Raw genomic sequence first — 20,210 nt, forward strand, 5'->3', positions numbered from 1 at the left:
ATGGCAGCCTATTTCAAAGGTGGGGAGACGCCTTCATAGTAAACTTAGTTTTGTCTCATCTGGATTGTGTCCAGTCTAAAAATCTGGACAAATATCATAAACCAAAGAAAGTTTGCACATTTCTAAGACCAGTAGCAATTAATTACTTTAAATAGAAACCCTGTCACTTACAAGCAACATAAATATTTGTATTTTGAACCTCTAAGTAGTAGTTGGGTTGACCATTCTGGCCTTAAGTGATTTAAAAAAAAATCAGTTGGTTTTCGTATTTTAACAGGGCATACATTTATAAAGAAAGGCAGGGTCAGGTCATGGAGTGAGAAAACATGAGCCAAAAGAAAGACAGACCTGGGTTCAAATCCCAGTGACCAATTGACTCCCTTGGGAACCTTAGGTTATAAAACTTCTGGATTTAATTTTCTATTGAGTATACATGAAAATAATAACATAACTTTTCATAGCTATTGTGGAGATTAAAATACATTAATTCCTAATTAGACTCCAAACTCCTTGAAATCAGAAGCCCAGTGTCTTCCACCTATATTTCTAGCATCTGATCCAGATTGGCCCAGATTGGTGCCGGTTGCTACCTTTGCACTTCAGATGAGCTGCTTAACCTTCCGGAGCCTCAGTTTTTCTGTTTGTAAAGTGAGTAGAACTCTATACTGTAGGCAGGATGTATAAATTCTTGTCAGAGAATCATAATAGGTGCCTGATTTGAGCAACTGTGCTATTCTTTTTTTTTTTTTTTTGAGGAAGATTAGCCCTGAGCTAACTGCTGCCAATCCTCCTCATTTCGCTGAGGAAGACTGGCTCTGAGCTAACATCCATGCCTATCTTCCTCCGCTTTATATGTGGGATGCCTACCACAGCATGGCTTCCCACGTGGTGCCATGTCCGCACCCGGGATCCGAACTGGTGAACCCCGGGCCGCCGAAGCGGAACGTGCGCGCTTAACTGCTGCGTCACTGGGCCGGCCCTGCAGCTGTGCTATTCTTCATAGCTATACACATATTCTACGTCCAGTATTCTTTGTGGGTAGGTATGTAGGCTTTCTGCAGATATTAGTTGAATTATTACTCTCATGAATCCTGGACTTTGCATATTTTAAGGTATCTACAGATCAGACTAAGGGGAAAGGTGGACAATTCTGGAAAAGACACTTGAAGGACTTGTATACAGGAGCCATGGGAAGCCCCTCCCTGATGCTCTGATTTTGGTCCTGCAAAAGCACAAAGATTTCCCATTCACTCTCCCACCCCCACTCTTCCCCTGCCTTCACAAGGGCTTTCTAAGAAACGCTGAGGGCAGGAGGCTGTGTTTAATTTTGTGCAAATGTGAAGCTGTGGCTGAGGGGAGCAGGGATCTCAGGCTGGGTCACTTCTGTAACACTTCCCACATGACTTTATCAATGGGTGGGCCGCGAAAACTTATCCTCTGTTTTTTTACACCCCACTCCTAAACCACCCAACCTGCCCAACTGTTGGTTTTTCAAAACCCAAGAAGTTTCAAAGGCCTGAACTCAACACAGGGGCCTTTCTTCATGCTTTGATTTTCTGCGCATTAAGTGTTTGTCAGTGAGTTCATATTTCACCTCCTCTGCAGCCTACACATCCCAAGAGGTCCCTGGAGGATAGGAAGTTAATTGATCCTTGATTAAAAGAAGGAGAAATGCTTGAGTCTGGGTCTAGAACCGCCAAACGGTATGTGTGTGTTTATATATGTATGTGTGTATATGTAAGTGTATATATAAGCACACACTCTTTTTGGTTCTGCTTTGCAAGAAGCTCGTAATGTACCTTTCGTTATAGATGAATCTAAATCCCAGGATATTGGCTTCAGGGCTTTGGTTCACTTAGATACTGAGCACGTGCGTGGTACATGGTCAGTGTTCAGTGAACAATAGCCAGTGCTGGTGCCTTGACGGTTCCAAACAAAGCATTTTTTTCCTTCGAAGACCATGAGGTTTGCTGAGCTTCAGTTAATCTATTAATACTCATAGGTGCCTCCTGCTCTCTGTTTTAAGTGACTCACTCACTTTAGAAAGCACCCAGGAGTCAGATAATTTGAACCCCGTCCAGCTCCACCACTTCCTTGCAGAGTGACTCTGGTAAGTCACTTTAATCCCTTTGAACCTTAGGGTGACTTAAGGTGTTAGTTTTTATAACCCTTTCTTCCATTAGCCTGTGGGCCACCTGAAGGTTGGGACTTACACTCCTTCATTTCAGTAGCCCAGTCAGTGCCTAGAATGTAGTCGGCAGCCAGATTGTCAGGCTGCGGTAGTTTATGTGGGGATCCTCAGCACAATTTGGGCACATAATAGCTGTTTAGTAAGTGTTAGTTATTATTATTATTCTCTGTGCTGTTTTTTCCTTTCTTTCATTGTTTATTTGTGTATCTCTTCCAGCACTATAGTTACTTTTAAAATTGTAATCTCATAATGGCCATCAGTTTGGTTGACTGCCTTATTGGAATCAGTAAACTATACTGAGTTTTCATTAACGTACTTTTAGCCCTGGGACCCCGGACACGTTCTCCTCATATTCAGGTCAAGCCAAGCCTCCCATCCTCTGTGGGCCATCTTTCGAGTCACGTAGGGCAGTCTTTTGTACCCCTGTCGCACTCTGTACATATATCAGTCCTCACACTAGAAATATTGTTGAGCACTTGTTTTTGTGACTTTGTTCCAATACCATGAGCCTCTTGAGGGCAGGCACTATGACCTGTTCACCTCTAGATTCCCAGAGACTAGCACTTGGGATTTTCTTGAAATCACGTGATCAGGGACTGTAGTGGTTGGTAATAAATAGGGTGCCAAAGTTAGAAACGGAGATGCTGCTTTGGAAAAGAGCAGTCTCTTTGTGTCTTGGAGAGGCAAGACGTGGTGTTTTGTCTCTTGAGGACCAGGTGCCCCGTTGGGGGAAATGTTTATGCTTTTTTCATCCGCTGGAGGGATCGGAGGTTGCTCTCTTCCTGGAACAAAGTCAAGATTTCACTGGCATCACCCCCAGTCATACCACAAGTTTGTAGGGGAGACCGAAAAGCCGTTGGTTTTTCTAAATGCTATCTCCACGCCTTTCAAGAAAATAAACAGAACATATTCAGATCCAACTTCTTGTCTCTTTGTGGTCCTCATCCACATAATCAAAACCGGAAACCCTCCTCAAGCCTGGACAAGGAAGGAAGAAAAAGGATTTGGATTGCTCCCAGGTGAAGAGAGTGAAGGACCTGAGCGCATAGATTTTCTTTCCTAGGTTTCTCTGTGGGACTTCGCCCCCTTCTTCCTTCTCACGTTTGTTGAGTGTCCACAGTGTCAGCCGGACGGCGCTGCCATTCCCAGTGCTGCTGTCTGGTGTCTTCCAGCTGAAGCAACTTCCTGTGTTGATTTTAGTCGACGATACGTGTCCTGTCCTACTAGATTGTATGCTCCCTGAGGGCAGGTCTTGTGTCATCTTTGTATTCAGTATACGTAGTTAAGACTCACTAAATATTTGTTGAATAAATGAATGAGTTAATACCTTAACTCCTGACATCGTCCCAGCAATCCCAAAGCTAGATTTCACTTGTCCCATTGAACAGATGAGGGGTTTCTAGGGATGTGAAATAACCTGCTCAAGTAGGAGGGAGCAGAGTGGAGATCATTAACCCTGTTCTATCTAACTCCACAGCTCTTATATGTGTTTTATTGTCCTTAGAAACATATGTTTTACAGGCCTATCATGTGAACACTATTAAAAATAGAAGCTGGAGGCCTGAGAGTGTAGTGCAAATGGAAGGCACCCGGGGTCTGTTCCCTTCCTGGGTTTATTGGCAACGCTTTGGCTTGTGGGCACCACAGAGGCTGCAGCCGGACTCGGACGTGCAGTGCGGCGATTTTATCGCGATGTGTGGAACTTTAAAAGCAGACTATTAATATCATACTGCTGGCTTCTCAGCTACTTTTCGTGGCCAACTTGGCCACATTTCAAAATGTGTCGGCAGTGGACTGAAGATGGATGGTTCAGGCCCATATGATATCTTTTCTCTGCCTGCGCCGAACCCCAAAAGATCAGCTAGCTGCTCTTACCATCTCTAAGCCAGAAGCTTTGTCCACTGCCTCCCCGTGCCCCCAGCACTCCACTGCAGAGACAGGGTTCCAAGAGCCGGGGGTGATGGCCTCCACGGGCCCCTTGTGTTTACTCTGAGGAGGTCAGACACAAGGCTGCGGTGTGTTGCCGTTCTTTCTTTTCAAAGCGCCAGTATGAATTCGATAAAGTAAATTGTTGTTCTAGCAGGAAGCAGTTAGGGGCTCACAAAATAAATAGCCGTAGAATTCAAATAAATCCAAAGAATAAAACCAAATAAATCCATGTGTGTATGCACAGTGATACGTAAATACACTTTTTAGAAAGTGAGCATTTTTATCACTGCTGGTCTGGACCAAAGTAATTGAAAAATTGTGGAGTTCACGGTACATTTTTTTTAAGAGGCGGTCTGGGGCTTCGAGTAACGTGACGTGAATTTAATTCTTTTTGAAAAACATGAAAATGGAATTTTACCTTTTAAACAACCGCTTATCTTAGGATTTTTCAGCTAATGAAATTCACATTTGGATGAAACCAATTTGCAAAGTTAAATTAGGGATTTAGGCGTTTTGGAGTGAGACTAAGAGACTAGAGTGAGCTAAGTGTTCTCTTTGAGTCTCGGTTCCCTCCCCTTGAAAGGCGAGCGATAGGAGTGCTTAAGTGAGGCGTTAAAATGACCTCTCAGGCTTGTTGGAAGGTTCAGCAGACAAGTGGATATAAAGTACCTTACATGTTGTCGGTGCACATCAATGGTGGCTGTTAGCATGAACAAGATGTGTTTCCTGGTCTTCCCTAGTCCGAACATCGGTGGCTCACCTTTTACTTTGTGAGGTGGCATTGGGGCTCGGTATTGAACTTTGTGGTAGGGGAGGAAGAGACCTTCTAGTCTAAGAGAAGAGCAAGAACCAAGACAGAGTTTTGTGGATTGTTTTCTTAGAGGACATGTCAAGGGGAGCAGCACACTTTGAGTCTGGAGCGGAGAGGTTCAGGTCATAGGGAGCTCTGGAGGTCCCACTTAAGCACTTCATCTTGTTCTGTGCAATGTGGAACCAATGAAGAGGCTTGAGCCAGGCAAGGCGTGCTTGTGGTCAGGAAGTAGACGTGGATCTGTGTAAGAGGCAGCGAAGGTCAGGAGACTGATTTGGAGGCTATTGCAGGATCCAAGCAAGAGAGATTGTGGGCCTTCACTTGCTTCAGGGTTGTAAGGGACTTTTCCTGGCAGGTGATGGAATCCGTTTGCCATGACCTTTAAGAGAATGGCATCTGAGCCAGTTACTGATAAACTAGCAGCAGCTGCAGGAGCGGTCTGGCACTCCAGGAGGCCCTTGGGCTCTGCTCCAGGTCTGCAGGCTACAGGGCCCGGCTTGGCTCTGCTCAGTCTTGTCAGTGACTCTCTGAACAGTGAAGGAAAAGGATTGCAAATGGCATTCATTGAGCAGCTACTGTGTGCCAGCACTTTGCTAGAAGGTTTATGTGCTTTGTTCTCCTTTAGTCATCACCACAACTCATTTGTGGGGAAACTGAGGCTCAGAAAGATGGAGTGAGAACCAGAGGTCCCATTGCTAAGAAGTGGTGGATCTGGGATCTGACTCCAAGGCCTTCAGTACTCCATGCAGCATGGCCTCAGGACGAGTTTCTCAAGGGGGATATGGTTACCACTTAGGAACACACTAGGAGGCATAATGAGACATCGTGAGATTTTGGGCTGTGTTAGTAATTATTATAAATTGGACTTTCACTTTTAGCAGGATGCTGTAGAGCAGTGGGAAAGCTCCTGCCCTGGCTCTTCCACTGCCTCCCGCGGTGTTCTTGGACAAATTGAGAGGACGATGCCACTCTCTTCTTAGGGGTGACCAAAGGAGGAAAGCGGGTGCATGTAGTGAAGCTCGCGACAGGCTGTATAGAGTGCTGCCAGCACTGGGCCTTCATGTCCCTGTCGATGGCGTCATTCGGGGTGGTCTTTGCTGTAGGTCGTTCTGCTTTGGCTTGCTTGCACTGATGTTTCCCCTTGTTTTTTTCTTTTCCGGTGTGTGTGATGGTTCCATCTTGACCAGCGGGCCTGCCCTTCCTCATCATTGAGACGAGCACCATCAAGCCTTACCATCGAGGGTTTTACTGCAATGACGAGAGCATCAAGTATCCCCTGAAAACTGGAGAGACGATAAATGATGCTGTGCTCTGCGCTGTGGGGATTGTCATCGCCATCCTTGCGGTAAGAGCCCAGACTGCCAGGCTCAACCGGTCTGACTTACCCTGTGTCACATGATAGAATGTCTGAGCCAGCAGACGCTTGGCAGGTCAAGGAGAATTTCATTTGACTAACACTGTTTATTTCATGCAGTTGATACTGTTACTAAAGGTGTTTTAAAACACTCACTATATATATATACACATATATACTAAAAGTAGTATAAAATTATGCTAAGCACCCTTCGAAAATACTTTGCATGCATTATCCTCACAGCAATCCGATGAAGTCTAGATAGGGTTCTTATCTTTCTTCTGCAAGTTAAGAAACTGAGGTCCATGGAGTAAAAATAATTTGCCTGAGGCCACTTGGTTAGTAAGTGATAGATCTGGGTTTTGAAGCTGGTTGTCCCTTACCCCAGCATCTGAGCTCTGAGCAACTGTGCCGTAAAGCTGAGCCCCAGAGGAGGGGGACATGGCTCATCAGGTAGCACGGCATTTTCTGTGTCTGTCCATACTGGCGCTGTGCTGCTGTGACAGTGATAATGCCACTGGTGTTCTCTGGCGTATTGTTTAGTTCTCTCATCCAGTGGCTCTGGTGTCAAAGTGAAAATAAAATGGGACTTGAAATCCAGAGACCTAGGTTCTAGAACCAGGGATCACCATCTTGCTTCACAGCCGTAGCGTTGCGGTGAGGAGTGGAAGAGATCATGAATATTGAAATACTTTGCAAACTCTTAGTTGCTGAGCAGGTTACTCATATGCAAGTGTAAAGTCCAGACTTACGTCCACATCTTCCCTTAAAGGATGAAGTCCTCACCGAGGATGCAAAAATGTGACGTAGACTTGGACAAGCCCAGAATTGTTTTGAGCAATGGTAGCCTCGTGGGAATTGGGGTATAGTCCACCTGGACTCTGCTTGGAAGGTCTCTGCCCTGTTCTAGATGTGTCCATCTGGGGCAGGAGAGGGGGTGAGGAATTGAGGGTAATCCCGTCTTGTAATTTGTGAGTTATGCATTTTCACAGCTGTCCGTTCCACGTGTCCAGTATTTTCTGTTTGTTCTTTGCCCTTGAACCCCAGCCATCTGGGTGAAAGAGCCGCATCATGTGCATCAAAATCGTAAATTCTGTCTTAGATCCTTGAGTCATCTTTGCATTAGCTGTAGCCTGGAAACTTATCTTTGGCCTGTGTTAGCAAGCCAAGAAGGGAGGAAGTTAGCATTAACAACACTCCATGTGAAATCAGTGCTAGTATCCCCATTATACAATGGAAACCCAAAAGCTCAAAGGGGTTAAATGATGTGCTCAAAGTCGACAGCTAATAAATGTGGACTTCACGCCTGTGCCTGGCTTATTTCAAAGCCCTCTTTCCATCTTGCAGACTCGCTTTTGGATGGGAGGTTGGCTCTCTTGTCCAAAGGAACTGCTCACGGGGATAGGCAGTCAGCTACTTTTGCCTGCTCTGGACCTAATGTAAGCTGCTGATGGTACATGAACCACAGTTCATGAAGTTTTTCTTTTGACTTCCCCACTCTGGGGGTTGGTTGTAAACTTTGAGACCCCTCTTTGTTTTTTAATAACATCGTAAACCAAGCACACAATCAACAGTTTGAAATTGGGGAGGGGGAAGGGAGGCTAGTGGAATTCTTTCCAACCTTTAAAGAAAAACAGTCCATTTGGCAGCTGGAGTAGTTTTTAAGGGTGGACTAAGGATCGTTGTGTTCAGAAACTGAGAAATATAAAAATCTGATTTTACTGTTTGCTCCAAATTGACATTGTCGGGTTGAGTCCTTTAGGAGGAATCGCTTTGCCTGGAAAGGACATTTGTAATGGAAGGCAAATAATCACACAGTATCTCATACTGAGGTTTGAACAGGTGCTTTTGACCCTTGGAGGATCAGTTAATTGAATGATTTTACGAAGCCGACTACAGGTTAAGATAAGAATAGCCCAGGGACAGGGATGTCAGCTCTTCGCTCTGCGAGGGGTTAGCCCGGGCTTGCCTAGTGGGCTGCTCCCAGACCTGGCACCCTGGAAAGAGACACTCTTCAGAGGCCTTGCCACCCCCTACCTCTGCAAATTAGGCGAATCACTGCTTTCTCTAGCCCTCATTTTCCTCATTTGTAAAATGAGAGTGGTGTTTGAATTCACATGTAAGGATTGCTCTAAGAATCAAGTGCTGTCATTTGTGGGCACGCGCTTTGGAACTGTGGGTTAGGTGGACCTGGTGCTAAAGTAGCTTTTTTGGGGTCCATGCTTGTCTTCTGTTCTTCCTTCTTCAAGCAAAACTCTAGGTCAACAGCTCTTTTCCTGTTTTTGCCAAGACCTGTCCCTTCCTCCTCAGGAGATGCTAACATTTCCAAATAAAATCTGTTCCTAAGAGCTTAGCTGTCCCTCATGTCTCTCTTCAGCTCATGTTGATGTTTTAACTAAAATGCTCTCTGACCTCCCAGGCTTTGTTGAAGCGATCATGTGCTGTGGCCCTGGTTATAGCAAGAGCAACTGCCCTGCTTCCTCCTGCCATACAATGTCAGCAAAATAGGTTGGGAGAGTGCTCTCCTACAGGTCCACTGTGTGCTGTAGAAACCTGTGGACCGGGTTCAAGCATTTCATCCTTGAGGAAACCCTGAGAGCGAGGCATTCATTCTTAGGGCTCTCAGTTTAGCGTGAGTTAAATGCCTAAGCTCTGGTTCACAGCTGAGCTCTTCTGTTATGGAACGTAGCAAGTTAATTAACCTCTTTGAGCCTCAGTAGGCTCATCTGTTAAATGGAGATAATATGTCTACTTATTAAGGTTTTCAGAATTAAATGAGCTAATGTATGGAAAGTAATTCAGTGCCTGGCACCTACAGTATACTCAATAAATGTTAACTGTTTTTATTGTAAATGAGTAAACTGAGTCAAAAAGTGGTGAAGTGACTTAGCCAAGACCTTCTATCTGGTAAAAATACAATCAGGAGAGGAACTCCAGCCTTTGAACACAATCGTATCTCCTGCTCTTTCCTCGTTTTTGGTTGATTAGAAGCCAGGTCTCTTGACTCTCACTCCAGTGCTCTTTGCACTGTGCTGCTGATCCAGCTGCCCCTGTATCTCACCTGGAGGCCTGTATGACATGTGGCTCCTCATGAGGTCTTCTTGCCCACTTACCTGCCATTAAGTACCAGAGCACCCATGGAAAAAGTAAAAGCAAAGACCTCAGAGGACAAGTGAGTAATTCTCTTTAGTATACTCAATTCTGGAAAAGCTTACTGCTTAAATTAAACGACAACAGCACATTGCCACTTTCCCATTATGACTGGCCCTAGAGCCTGGCTGGCTGCATCCAGAATCTGCTTCTGATCAGAGGGCGTGAATGACAGTCAGGGAGGGCAGAGGGGCACCCAGAGCTGGAAATCTCATCATCCTGCTGCTTGCTGCCCGCACCTTCTCCTGCCTTCTGCCTTCTCCTACCGTGTTAGGTTTGTTTGAAACCACAAGAGAAGCCTTGCCTGATTCGGATGCCCTTGTCCCAGTCCGAAAAGTCCCCGCAACAAAGAGTGGAATGCCAGGGGAGTTGAGAGTGCGGTTTTGGAGATGCAAATCATCTGAAGTTATAGAGAAAGCAGACACCTGTCTATGGCAGGAGATATGGAAAAATCTCGTCATTTTGACCCCTTTTTCAGATGTGCTTCAGATTCTGGAATTATAGCATAATAGGAATTCCTTCCAAATCCACAACGCAATGGCTCCTCTCCCTGCCTTGTAAAGCCTTGATGACTCTAGCAGCACTGAGATTGGGAGGAACAGTAAAGAATCATCTCCTATCTGGCTCCCGGCAGTTTGCCTTACGCTGTGCTGGGAAGAGTATTATGGGCAAAGATTTCCATATGGAAAAAATGCTCTGTAGTCTTTTTAAATAAACATGGGCTCAGTACTTGCCTTGGTCAAATCCTGAAAGGCATTTATGTAGAGTCTTAATATCTAGGGGTTGACACAGGGGTGAGTCATGGGTGAACCCCCTTCTCCCTCTAGCCATAAAAATGCTCCTTTTCCTCTCAGATCCCGTTGAATCTAATCCTCTGTAATAATATTCCTAACTAGAGAAAAACTTCAGACTTTGGCATCATCTGACTTAGGTTCATTCCCAACTTCTGTGCTCACTCTTTCTGTTACTTGTCTGTTGAGCTCAGGCAAGACATCGACCCCCTTGGAAGAGAGCTGCACCTTTCTTTTCTGTAAATCACAGGCAGTAGTTCACCAGTTCGATAGGCTTGTTTTGGGGGTCAAATCACGTGACGTGTGTCATCACTGAGAATCATGCCTTCCATTTCTGCAGTGACGTACAGTTTACAAAGTGGCCTTTATGTGCATATTCTCTTATTTGCATCTGGTAGTGATCCTGCAAGGTTGATTGTTACAGCTAAGGCAACTGGGGTCAAGGATATTAAGGGACTTTCCCATAACTAATTAGTGGCAGGGCCAAGCTAGGAGTCCTCTGATTCTGAGGCCAAGGCTTTTTTAAATAATGACACCACTGCTGCTTTCTGAAGCCTGCCTACTTTCCATTATTATTTATCAAACACCCGTGGTGTAGCAGGTGCTGGGGACACAGTGAACCTCAGCCCGACTAAGCTGCATGTCGTCTCTCAACAGTAAACTGCCAGAAGCTGCCTTATCTCAAGCAGACAAATAGCACCTTCGATACATATTGCCTTGTAGTATGATTTGTGGCCGGGTCTCGTCTGCCCAGCTAGATGATAGGTTCCTGGAAGGCAGAGACCAGGCCTTTTCCTCTTGGATGTGTACGTACTAAATAAACACCAAGCAGACACCTCCTTCTCTAAGAAGCATTCCTTGGCTGCTTTCTCCCCCACCTTCTAAAGGTCCCAGAGATCCCTGGGTCCACCTCTGTCTTTGCAGTCACTAGGTTGAACTGTCATGTCTGTTTACTTGTCTATTTTCTTGTTACCCTGTTAGCTGCATCAGGGTTGAAACCAGTCAGATTTGATTTTGTATTGCTAATGCAAGGCACAGACGTCCATGCACAATGAATGTTTGTTAAAAATCACAGAGGAGGCTATAAATTTGGGCAGAAAATCAAAAGCATTAGGCCAAAAGGTGTCAGAGGACGTATGGAGCAGGGAGAAGTGTCCTATTTGCTTCCTCGGATCTTAAATATGGTCCATGATGTACATGGGAATGTGCAAATTTCTTGCTAGAGAGACAAGAAGAGCTTAATACCTCCAGGTCTTGTTTATTCAGGATCAGGCTTCAGTTAGCCTACATCTGGACTTCATTACTTCCTCCCTGCCCCCCTCGCCCTTTATCTGAGAGAGCACTGCCAAGAAAACAAGGTTCCCCAAGATTGCCTCCCCATTAAAGGTTAGTCGAGTTCTCAATTCTGAAAGAAGAGAAGTCGTGCTGGCCCAGCGGTGCCTTAGTGGGGGACCCAGTCCCCCAGTTTACAATCCGCTGCATCTGTGCAATTACCAAGACCACCAACAGAGAGTGGCCACATTAATCCTTCAACTGTGTCATCCCCTGATCAGATGGCTACAGAATTCTTCTAAAACCTTTTTATGCCTGGGGGGATGGTGGGAGGGGGCATCTATTTGCAATTTAACAAACGCGGGGCCTTGAGATTAGGCTTCCGTCTGTTCCCTTTGCCCTGGAAGATGTGAGTGCTGCGGCCATTCTTCCCTACTTCTGTATAGCTCTTAGGGGTTAATGACTATTTGAAAAATGTATCTAATAGGAAGGTGATGAGATTCTCCATTTTAAATGCTAATGCTTAGGAGGCTGAGAAATCCATCCTGTGTGAGTCAGTGTGTGTTAGGGGATGGGGTAGAGAGCCGGATAACACTCACTAGCTATCTAATGGGCTGGAAACCAATATACCTTATCTTAAATCCTCTTCAGCAGCTACATGAGGTACGTATTATTTATCCCATTGACAAATAAGGGAGGGTCCTGGGACTTCTAGTGGCATGATGTGGCTAGTGTGAGGTTACTCAGGTTAGTGAATGGGGGAGCAGGGATGAAAACACAGGTCTGCCTGGCTTCAGAGCCCAAGCGCTTGAACTGACATGTATTGAAGGCCCACTCTGTGCTAGGTGCTGCAGAGTGTGCTGTTCATTTAGTGAGCTATAAAAGCTTTTAGTTCCTGGCCTTGGAGAGCTCAGTGCGGGGAGAAGGATAAAACATCTGGACCACAGGGCAGACAACGGCCTAAGGTCAGCGGTGTGCGGTAGTGTTTGTATGAAGCGGTCTGTACAGAAGGCGGTAGATACCATGCTGTCTGTCGGTAGATGCTCCGTGAGACCTCACTCAGAACGAGCAGGCGCCATGGTAGGCACCTTGGCCTAGAAGCAGATGTATGAGACACAGAGGCTGCCTTCAGAGTTTAGGGTCTAAAGGGGGAGCAGGTCAAGTCCAAGACTGACTACACTGTTAGCTCTTCAAGGAGACTAAAGAATTGGTCAGAGAATTAAGAAGGGAGTCAGGGCAGTGCAGGGGGGTGGGCCCTGGAGAGGTGAGAGCATCAAGGCAAAACAGGTCGGATGCTGTAGATGCCCTGAGGTATAAATAAAGTGATATGGGAATTCAGAGGAAAGGTTATTTTCATTGGCAAAGGCTTCGTCGTCATCATCATCATCATTCATCGAGCACTTGTCCCATTTAATTATCACCACAACTCTTGAGCTCTTGGTACTCTCATCATCCCTGTTTCCACACCTCAGGAAACTAAGAGTTATGGAGGTTGTTTGTCTTAAGACTGCTAAGTGAAAGAGCCAAAACTCTAACCAGTGCCTTAGTTGGCACTTGAGCTCCACTGGAAGAATGGTGGGGTTTTCGTCAGAAATCCTGACATTCCAGGGAGAGGGGATCGCTCCAACGATGGTTGAGTCTGACAAAATAGTGTTTTCAGGAAATGCAGAGTGGACTTGTTTGGCTGGAGACCTAGAGTCTAAGGGAGTAGACAAAGATAAGGTAGGAAAAGATTTCAGCAAGATTGTGAAATTCCTTGAATGCCGAGGAGTTTTTACTCCAATTAATTGGCTAGAGATTGGTGAAAGTATTTTAAGCTAGCTTGATCGATTTTCCAACCAAGGTAAGGATGAGGCCTGAACCACAGTGGTGGCAGTGCGAGGGGAAGAGAGCAACAAAGATGGCTGTGGGATACCTTGCAAAAGGTAGGTGAACAGAACTGGATGACAGTGGGATCGAGGAGAGGGAGGAGTTTAAGATTTCATGTCCTTGCAGTTATGTTTGATGGCACCTCGAGCAGAAATGGAGGGAAGAGAAATGAGGCTTGGGGCAGAGGCTGGAATGACTGTGATCTTAGACTTGGTGAAGTTGACATGCTGGTAATGTCGGTTTGCTAAGTAGTTGGGAGGTTTGGCAGAAGATTGGAATAGGACTGATAGGGTCAGCTGAAACGAGAGAGAGAGATGCTCTTTTGGAGGTCATCTTCACAGAGGTAATAATTGACGCTATTGCAGCAGCTGAGATCATGGCAGAACGGCAGGGATACAGTCCTAGGAAGACTTAGATTTATCTGATAGAACCCAGAGGTAGAGCCACTAGAAGGAGGAGGAAGGTGTTTGAGAAATAGGAAGAAAATCACCCCATGCAATATGATGGAATTTAGGAAATTCAATATCAAAGAGGAGTAAGCAATGGGCAGCGGGCACTGCTACAGAAAGAACAGCCAGGAGTCTGGAGTGGACAGGCAGAGCTAGTCATCTAGGAGACCCGTGGCTTTGAGTCCCTGACTTTTGGGAAAATAACGATGCTTCATGCTTCTGACTGCCTTCTTCGTAAAGCTTGTGGGCTTAAGGTGGCCACTGCTGATTTCAACCCTAAATAGCCTCTGTGGCCCGGCCCCTTCTGGCCTCTTTGCTGTCCGTATTGTAGACATTGGAGTTTTGACTTACCCATAGAGCCCAGAAGCTCTACTGGTGGCATTGGACAGAGCTAGGTCCTCATTGCCTTTCCCAGTCTGTGAGGCGCTAATCTCCTGCCAAGCTGAAGACAACCTAGTAACCAAGGATTAAGTTTCTCATCAATTATTTCTAGTCTCTAAAGGTGCTACATTTTATTGTAGTAGACGGAGCATTCAGCTTCGGAGAAAATACAGCTACACTTCTGTCTCCATCCTTAGAAGCAGGACCCAGATACACTACATTTTTTCTTTCCCTTGGGACTGAGGACAGTGGTTCTCGATTATTCCCTGTCATCAAATGTTTGTTGAATGAATCTCTTATGGACTGAAAGAAGTTCATTAATCCACGTAACTCAGCTGTGCAAGAACAGCCTGGCACTCTGGCTAGCAGGGGCTTGGATGTGCAAGTGCCTGACAAGGTTACACCGCCTCACCAGGTGCTCTCTACGTGTCCATCTCACTGGAGACAAGGTCCTGCTGCCTGCAAGGACTTCCAAGAGAAAGCCAGCTTGACACCATCGGACAGAGCACAGAAATTAGAGCAAGGGGGTCTGGCCTGCAGCGACGGCCCTGCCCCTGCCGCGTTTCCGACTGAGGGCGATTCACGGGTCTCTGGCCTGCACCACACTCACGGATAAAGTGCTGATAATAATTTAGTCATGCATTGGGTGTCACGAGAAGTGAATAACACCGTGGATGTGAAAATGCTTCGCAAGCTGTAAAGTGCTCCTCAAATATTATTCGAGCAGATCAGAATATAGGGAAGTTTATCCCTCGAACTCAACAGGGGAAGATGAGTTTTCAGTCTCTAAAAGAGACTGTGTGCAAAAGATCTTACTTTTCTTGGCATAATTTATAGAGTGGAATACTATGAACAATACGGTAGGGCTGCCCGTGCGGCCTTGGCTTTAGACTTCTCTTCCACTTTGCTTCCCTGAAAAAGACATCCTATTACATGTCAAAACCAACGTAGTCATCCACATAGTTTCTGGTTCTACCCTGGAGGGGTGGTACTGTCAAACTCTTTAATGTGGAGTGTTTTTTTTCCAAGGAGCTCTTGGAATTATTTTGGAAAATATATTATCTACAAATATTTGTTAATTTTTTGCTTCCCTACCCCAAGGGAAGGAGGAAAATATTAACTCTTGGAAGGCTCTTCTGCTGGGTGCCAGGCATTTGACATATCGCCTTCGTGAATGCCCTGGCAATCCTGCCGGGTAGACGTTATTGATTTTATTTTAGAGGCGAGGAGCCCTCCGTCCAGGGAGGTGAAGTCACTTGCTTAAGGTAGGAGATGGGATTCAGACTGAGGCTTTCCTGGCTCCAAAGTCAGTGCTTCTGTCATCACCCTGTGCTCTCTCCTTTCCAAAAAGTCTGTCCTAATGTTTCTCCAAATTTCCTCTCCGGAACAGTTCAATATTTGTGAATATGTGGGCAGCTGAGCTCTTTTACACCAGAAAAGACAGGAGGAGGAGCTGTCTTAGAGTTGGAGACACCCTCCCTCCAAACCAGCCGTTCTTGGGCAAGGAATGGTCCCTTTCTGTCCCCTCGTAGCTTAATTGCAATGCTTTCCCGCTTTATTAGTTTCCAGATTCTGTGCCAAGTGCTTTAAAAGGCAGGTAGGGGAGAATTCTCCTCTGCTGGCCTGGCAGCCTGCCATCCCCTCCAGAATCTGCTGCTTGCTGGTTCAGAAAGTGATCAACGTTGACTGCATTTTTCTCAGCAGTGACATTTACATATCACAGCCTTGCTGACTGAAGCAGAAATGAGGGCCCCCGCCAGCAGGAGTCTGGGGTAGAGACAGGCCTTTGTGGGGGTGGAGGGGAGGAGGAGGGAAGACCTTATTTTATTGCCCAGGAATAAAAACATTGTGAGTAATGAATAAAGTCCGAAAGCAGTAAATCTGGAACTGCAGAGTTAGGTGTGTAACGTGTCGGGGAACAATTTAAGCCTTCGCTTCTTCCGCAGAGGTGAGGTATTCAGCTGCCTTTCACAGCCCGAATTTCATTAAATGGTCTTTTAAGGGTTAGGATTACAAGAAGCCAAGTCCGGCTGGTTCATAATGATGATTTATGGCCGTGTTGTCGACTCCCCGACCCCTTCTGTACGAGGGGATAGAGAAAATACATAATTTGTTGCTCATTAACTCCAAGATCTGTCAGGGCTGCCCCAGAAACCACGTGGTCTTGGAGTCATGTGTCTGCTAAATGGCTTCAGCCTGGCCCTTTCCTTGACAATACAGTCCTGCGTCACTTCACAGCAGGGACCCGTTCTGAGAAATGCATCGTTCTGTGATTTGTTGTACATCACACAGTGTCCATACACAAACCTAGATGGTATAGCCTACTACACACCAAGGCTCTATGGTACTGATCTTATGGCACCACCATCGAATACGTGGCCCATCGTTGACCGAAACGTCGTTATGCAGCGCGTGACTGTGTGCAATTGTTATTCTCCTGTGGATACTGTTTTTAATAACAAGAGAAATAATCAAATTATCCCTATGTAGTCTGCTGCGGGTCTTTGAACTTAAGAGTCAGAATATCTGGTCTCTGCTCTTAACTCCGTCACTTACTAGCCTCAGATCCTTCAGAGAAGTTACTCTCTCTCAGTGTCTTAGGATCCCCATCTGTGGAATCGGTATGCCTTCTCCCCAGAGTTGCAGATTAAGTGAAACTGTAAAGTGCAAAAGAAATGAGAAAGATTACTGCTATTATTACCATTGTTGTTAGGAATTTGAAGTGCCACAAAATGTCCCCTTTACCCCTTTGTCTTTCCATGAGAGGAGGAAGCATTTTAATTAGCAGTTTACTGTTTGCAAGACTATGGCACTAAAAACTGAAGTTCTAGAATGAAGGGATGTTAGAGCTGAAAGGAGTCCTCAAGATGTAATGAAACCCCTTCTAAGATCACTGAAGCAGAGAGGTGACTCCCCTGAGATTAATCAGTAAATTCATGTGAGATGCTAATTTGCAATGGAAACCCGTGTGTTCTTTTTCAGGATCAAACAGCAAATCACACTCTAGCCCCAATTTAGAAACAGTTTCTTAATCTGTGGCAGTGGCACAGTTCAGGGACCTGAAGAACAATCCAAGGGCGGGGATTGTCTATGGGCCTTATTCAGCCCCTGGCCTGTGGTGTCATCTCTGAGGAAGGCCTTTCCTCCGCTGCTTCTTATTACCTTTGCATGGTCGGGAGGCTAGTGGTGCAGCTAGCACAGGACTTGAGAATAAATGGCATTGCAGTTATGAAGTAATACATCACGGAGTCTAGCGCCCCCGTTTTGCAAATGGAGAAACTGGCTTACCCCAAATTCACTCAGTGAGCAGGAACTCGAACCCTGGCCCCTCGACTCCTAGTTGAGTGTTCTTCCCCACGCGTCCAAAGTCACGTAAGCATGATTTATAAATAAAGAGGAGTAGGAAAGAGTTAGAGAACCTGGTGGTGGTAATAACATCTGGAACTTATTAGCCTGTGAGGTTACGTGGGTAAAAGAATAAACAGGTTCAAAAAGGGATTAGACCATGAAGGACAAGAAAGAATGCTGGGCGGGAGTCAGACACCTGCAGCTAATCTTCAGCTGTGAGTTAATTTGACCTCAGTTTCTTCTGTATATAATGGACCCTTTCATTTCTGACTTGCCATGCTTCTCACATTTTAATCTCTGCAGCATGTTATCAAAGGACTCTAGGTAATGTTTACAGGATATTTCCAATTTTGCAGTAAAACAACTGTGAGGACTACTGTCCTGACCCCTTTCCTTCATTCGTTCATTCAGCCAATAGTGTCTGGGCACCTCCGCGGGACCAGGTGTTAGTCCTGCCCTCCCAGGGAATGGCTTTGCCAGGACGCTGGATTGAACGGGCTTTGACCATCTCTCTCCAATATGGAATCACACTCAGTGTGATCTGGGAAACCAAAATGTAGTACTTAGAAATATCAAGCGTTGATAGACACAGAATCACTGAGTTAACGTCAGCAGTGCTAGTAGCTGTTCTCACGACTGCGCCTGCTCGCCCCTGGGCCCAGCTGGCATTTCCTCCTGCATGGCCATCCTACCCCCAGACTTGGGCGCCCTCGAGGATCAGGATCAGACCCCGTGCCTGGACGCCTTCCCCAGCTGTATAAGAATAACGGGAGATGGGGGAAAGGAGTGCCCGGATATGTCAGTCTATTGCTTCCCTTGTGGTTGGGAATGTGCTCTCTGCTCCCTGAAAGGGCAGTTGTGGCTCATTGTCCTGCCACGTGAGGAAGTGCGAAAGGGACTTTGTGGTAAATGATGATGGAGCATCACTGTCTCTGGACTGTGGTCGCAATGAGGAAGTGGCCAGGGCTGCGCTGTGGAGTTAAGACAAGGGCAGTAGGCCGTGGGGTTATGTATCACCAAAGCGGAATTGGCCCTCTGCTTTGTAGGCATCTGTGTTACAGAGAATCAGCGGGCTCTCCACTCTTCATGTAAAACCAGGCAGTTTCCATTGAGGTGCTTTGCCTCTCTGAGCCTCAGCGTATCTGTGGCATGGTTGTTGTGAGAATTCCATGACTGTATAAAAGCAATACCTGGTATGCAATAGGTGATCGATAGTTGGTGGCTTTTTTTTAGTAGTGATAAATGCCTCCTAAGTGTCAAGGAGGAGACACAGTGGGATGGAGGAAGGGCACGAAAATCAAGACTTGCTCGCTGTCCTTCAGGGTTGAGAGGATGGTACATGCAGACATGAGGAAATTCGCAAACACTGAAGGACATTCTATTAAAATTTCCTTAGTTTTAGACTTGTCTTGTTTTCATCATACCATACTTCTAAAAAGTACAACAAAGAGTTGCTTTCTATGACCCGGGTCATTTCGCACCCACATTAGCACATTCAAGCCCACAACTGCGGAGGTGAGTAGCCTCCTTTCGTGCAGAAGGAACACGGGGCTTGGAGAGGCTCCATGGCTGCTGCAGGATACCAGGTAGGTAGGTGGGAGAGCCTGGATCCAAACACAGGATGTGGTCTTGAGGCCTTCACCCTTTCCTACAGAAACCCCCACCACGGCTCGGTGTTGGCACAGGCGGAGGCCCTTTGTGGAGTTAGACCATTGTTGCTGATCCTTTACCCCAAATCCCAGAATCCTGACATGGCTCAGGTCCTCTGACATCTTGACATAAAAAAAATCTGTTTTTATTTATTATATATATAATATATATATATTTATATATAAGTATATTTGATTGTATATTTTTCTTGGTGCAAAGGTCCTATATGACCATGTAGGACTTTTTTTAAGAAAAGGATAAAATGACCATGTTAGCACTTGGATCTTTCCTCCCATGCAAATTTGCGTCTGTATACTTCTTAAATAAAAAATTGGGATTTTACAGATTGTAACTGTAGTTTTATACTGAGCATTCCCTGTGTCATTAAATGTTCTTTACAAGTGAGTCTTGATGGCAGGTCTTGATGCTGCCTGATTGCCCACTCGGTGTCCTTTCAGATCATCACAGGGGAATTCTACCGGATCTATTACCTGAAGGAGAAGTCCCGGTCGACCGTGCAGAATCCCTATGTTGCAGCGCTCTATAAGCAAGTGGGTTGCTTCCTCTTCGGCTGTGCCATCAGCCAGTCCTTCACAGACATTGCCAAAGTCTCCATAGGGCGCCTGCGTCCTCACTTCTTGAGCGTCTGCAACCCTGATTTCAGCCAGATCAACTGCTCCGAGGGCTACATCCAAAACTACAAATGCAGAGGTGACGACAGCAAGGTCCAGGAAGCCAGGTGAGATGCCACCTCCCACGGCCACAGTGTGCACTTCTTTTTCTTTCTTTTTGTTTTTTTAAGATTGGCACCTGAGCTAGCATCTGTTGCCAATCTTTGTTTTTCTTCTCCCCAAAGACCCCCAGTACATAGTTGTGTATTCTAGTTGTGGGTCCTTCTAGTTGTGCTATGTGGGACATCGCCTCAGCATGGCCTGATGAGCAGTGCTAGGTCCACGCCCAGGATCTGAACTGGCAAAACCCTGGGTTGCTGAAGCAGAGTGCGTGGACTTAACCA

General features: G+C 45.9%; 1 protein-coding gene across 2 annotated transcripts in view; it reads left to right on the forward strand.

Annotated features, from left to right (window-relative positions):
• Positions 1-20,210, forward strand: part of PLPP3 (phospholipid phosphatase 3) — a 69,437-nt gene that overhangs the window by 23,848 nt on the left and 25,379 nt on the right. Inside the window, exons 1-3 of one of the 2 annotated variants that reach the window (XM_046660195.1) lie at positions 5,291-5,405; positions 6,119-6,276; positions 19,654-19,934. In XM_046660195.1, coding sequence (XP_046516151.1) covers positions 5,306-5,405; positions 6,119-6,276; positions 19,654-19,934 — 539 coding nt within the window. In that variant the 5' untranslated portion in view covers positions 5,291-5,305. Of the gene's footprint in view, positions 1-5,290; positions 5,406-6,118; positions 6,277-19,653; positions 19,935-20,210 lie in introns of those variants that run through there. The other variant, XM_046660194.1, reaches the window with a different exon arrangement.

This window comes from Equus quagga, chromosome 5 (genome assembly GCF_021613505.1).
Source record: "Equus quagga isolate Etosha38 chromosome 5, UCLA_HA_Equagga_1.0, whole genome shotgun sequence".
Taxonomy (NCBI): Eukaryota; Metazoa; Chordata; class Mammalia; order Perissodactyla; family Equidae; genus Equus; species Equus quagga.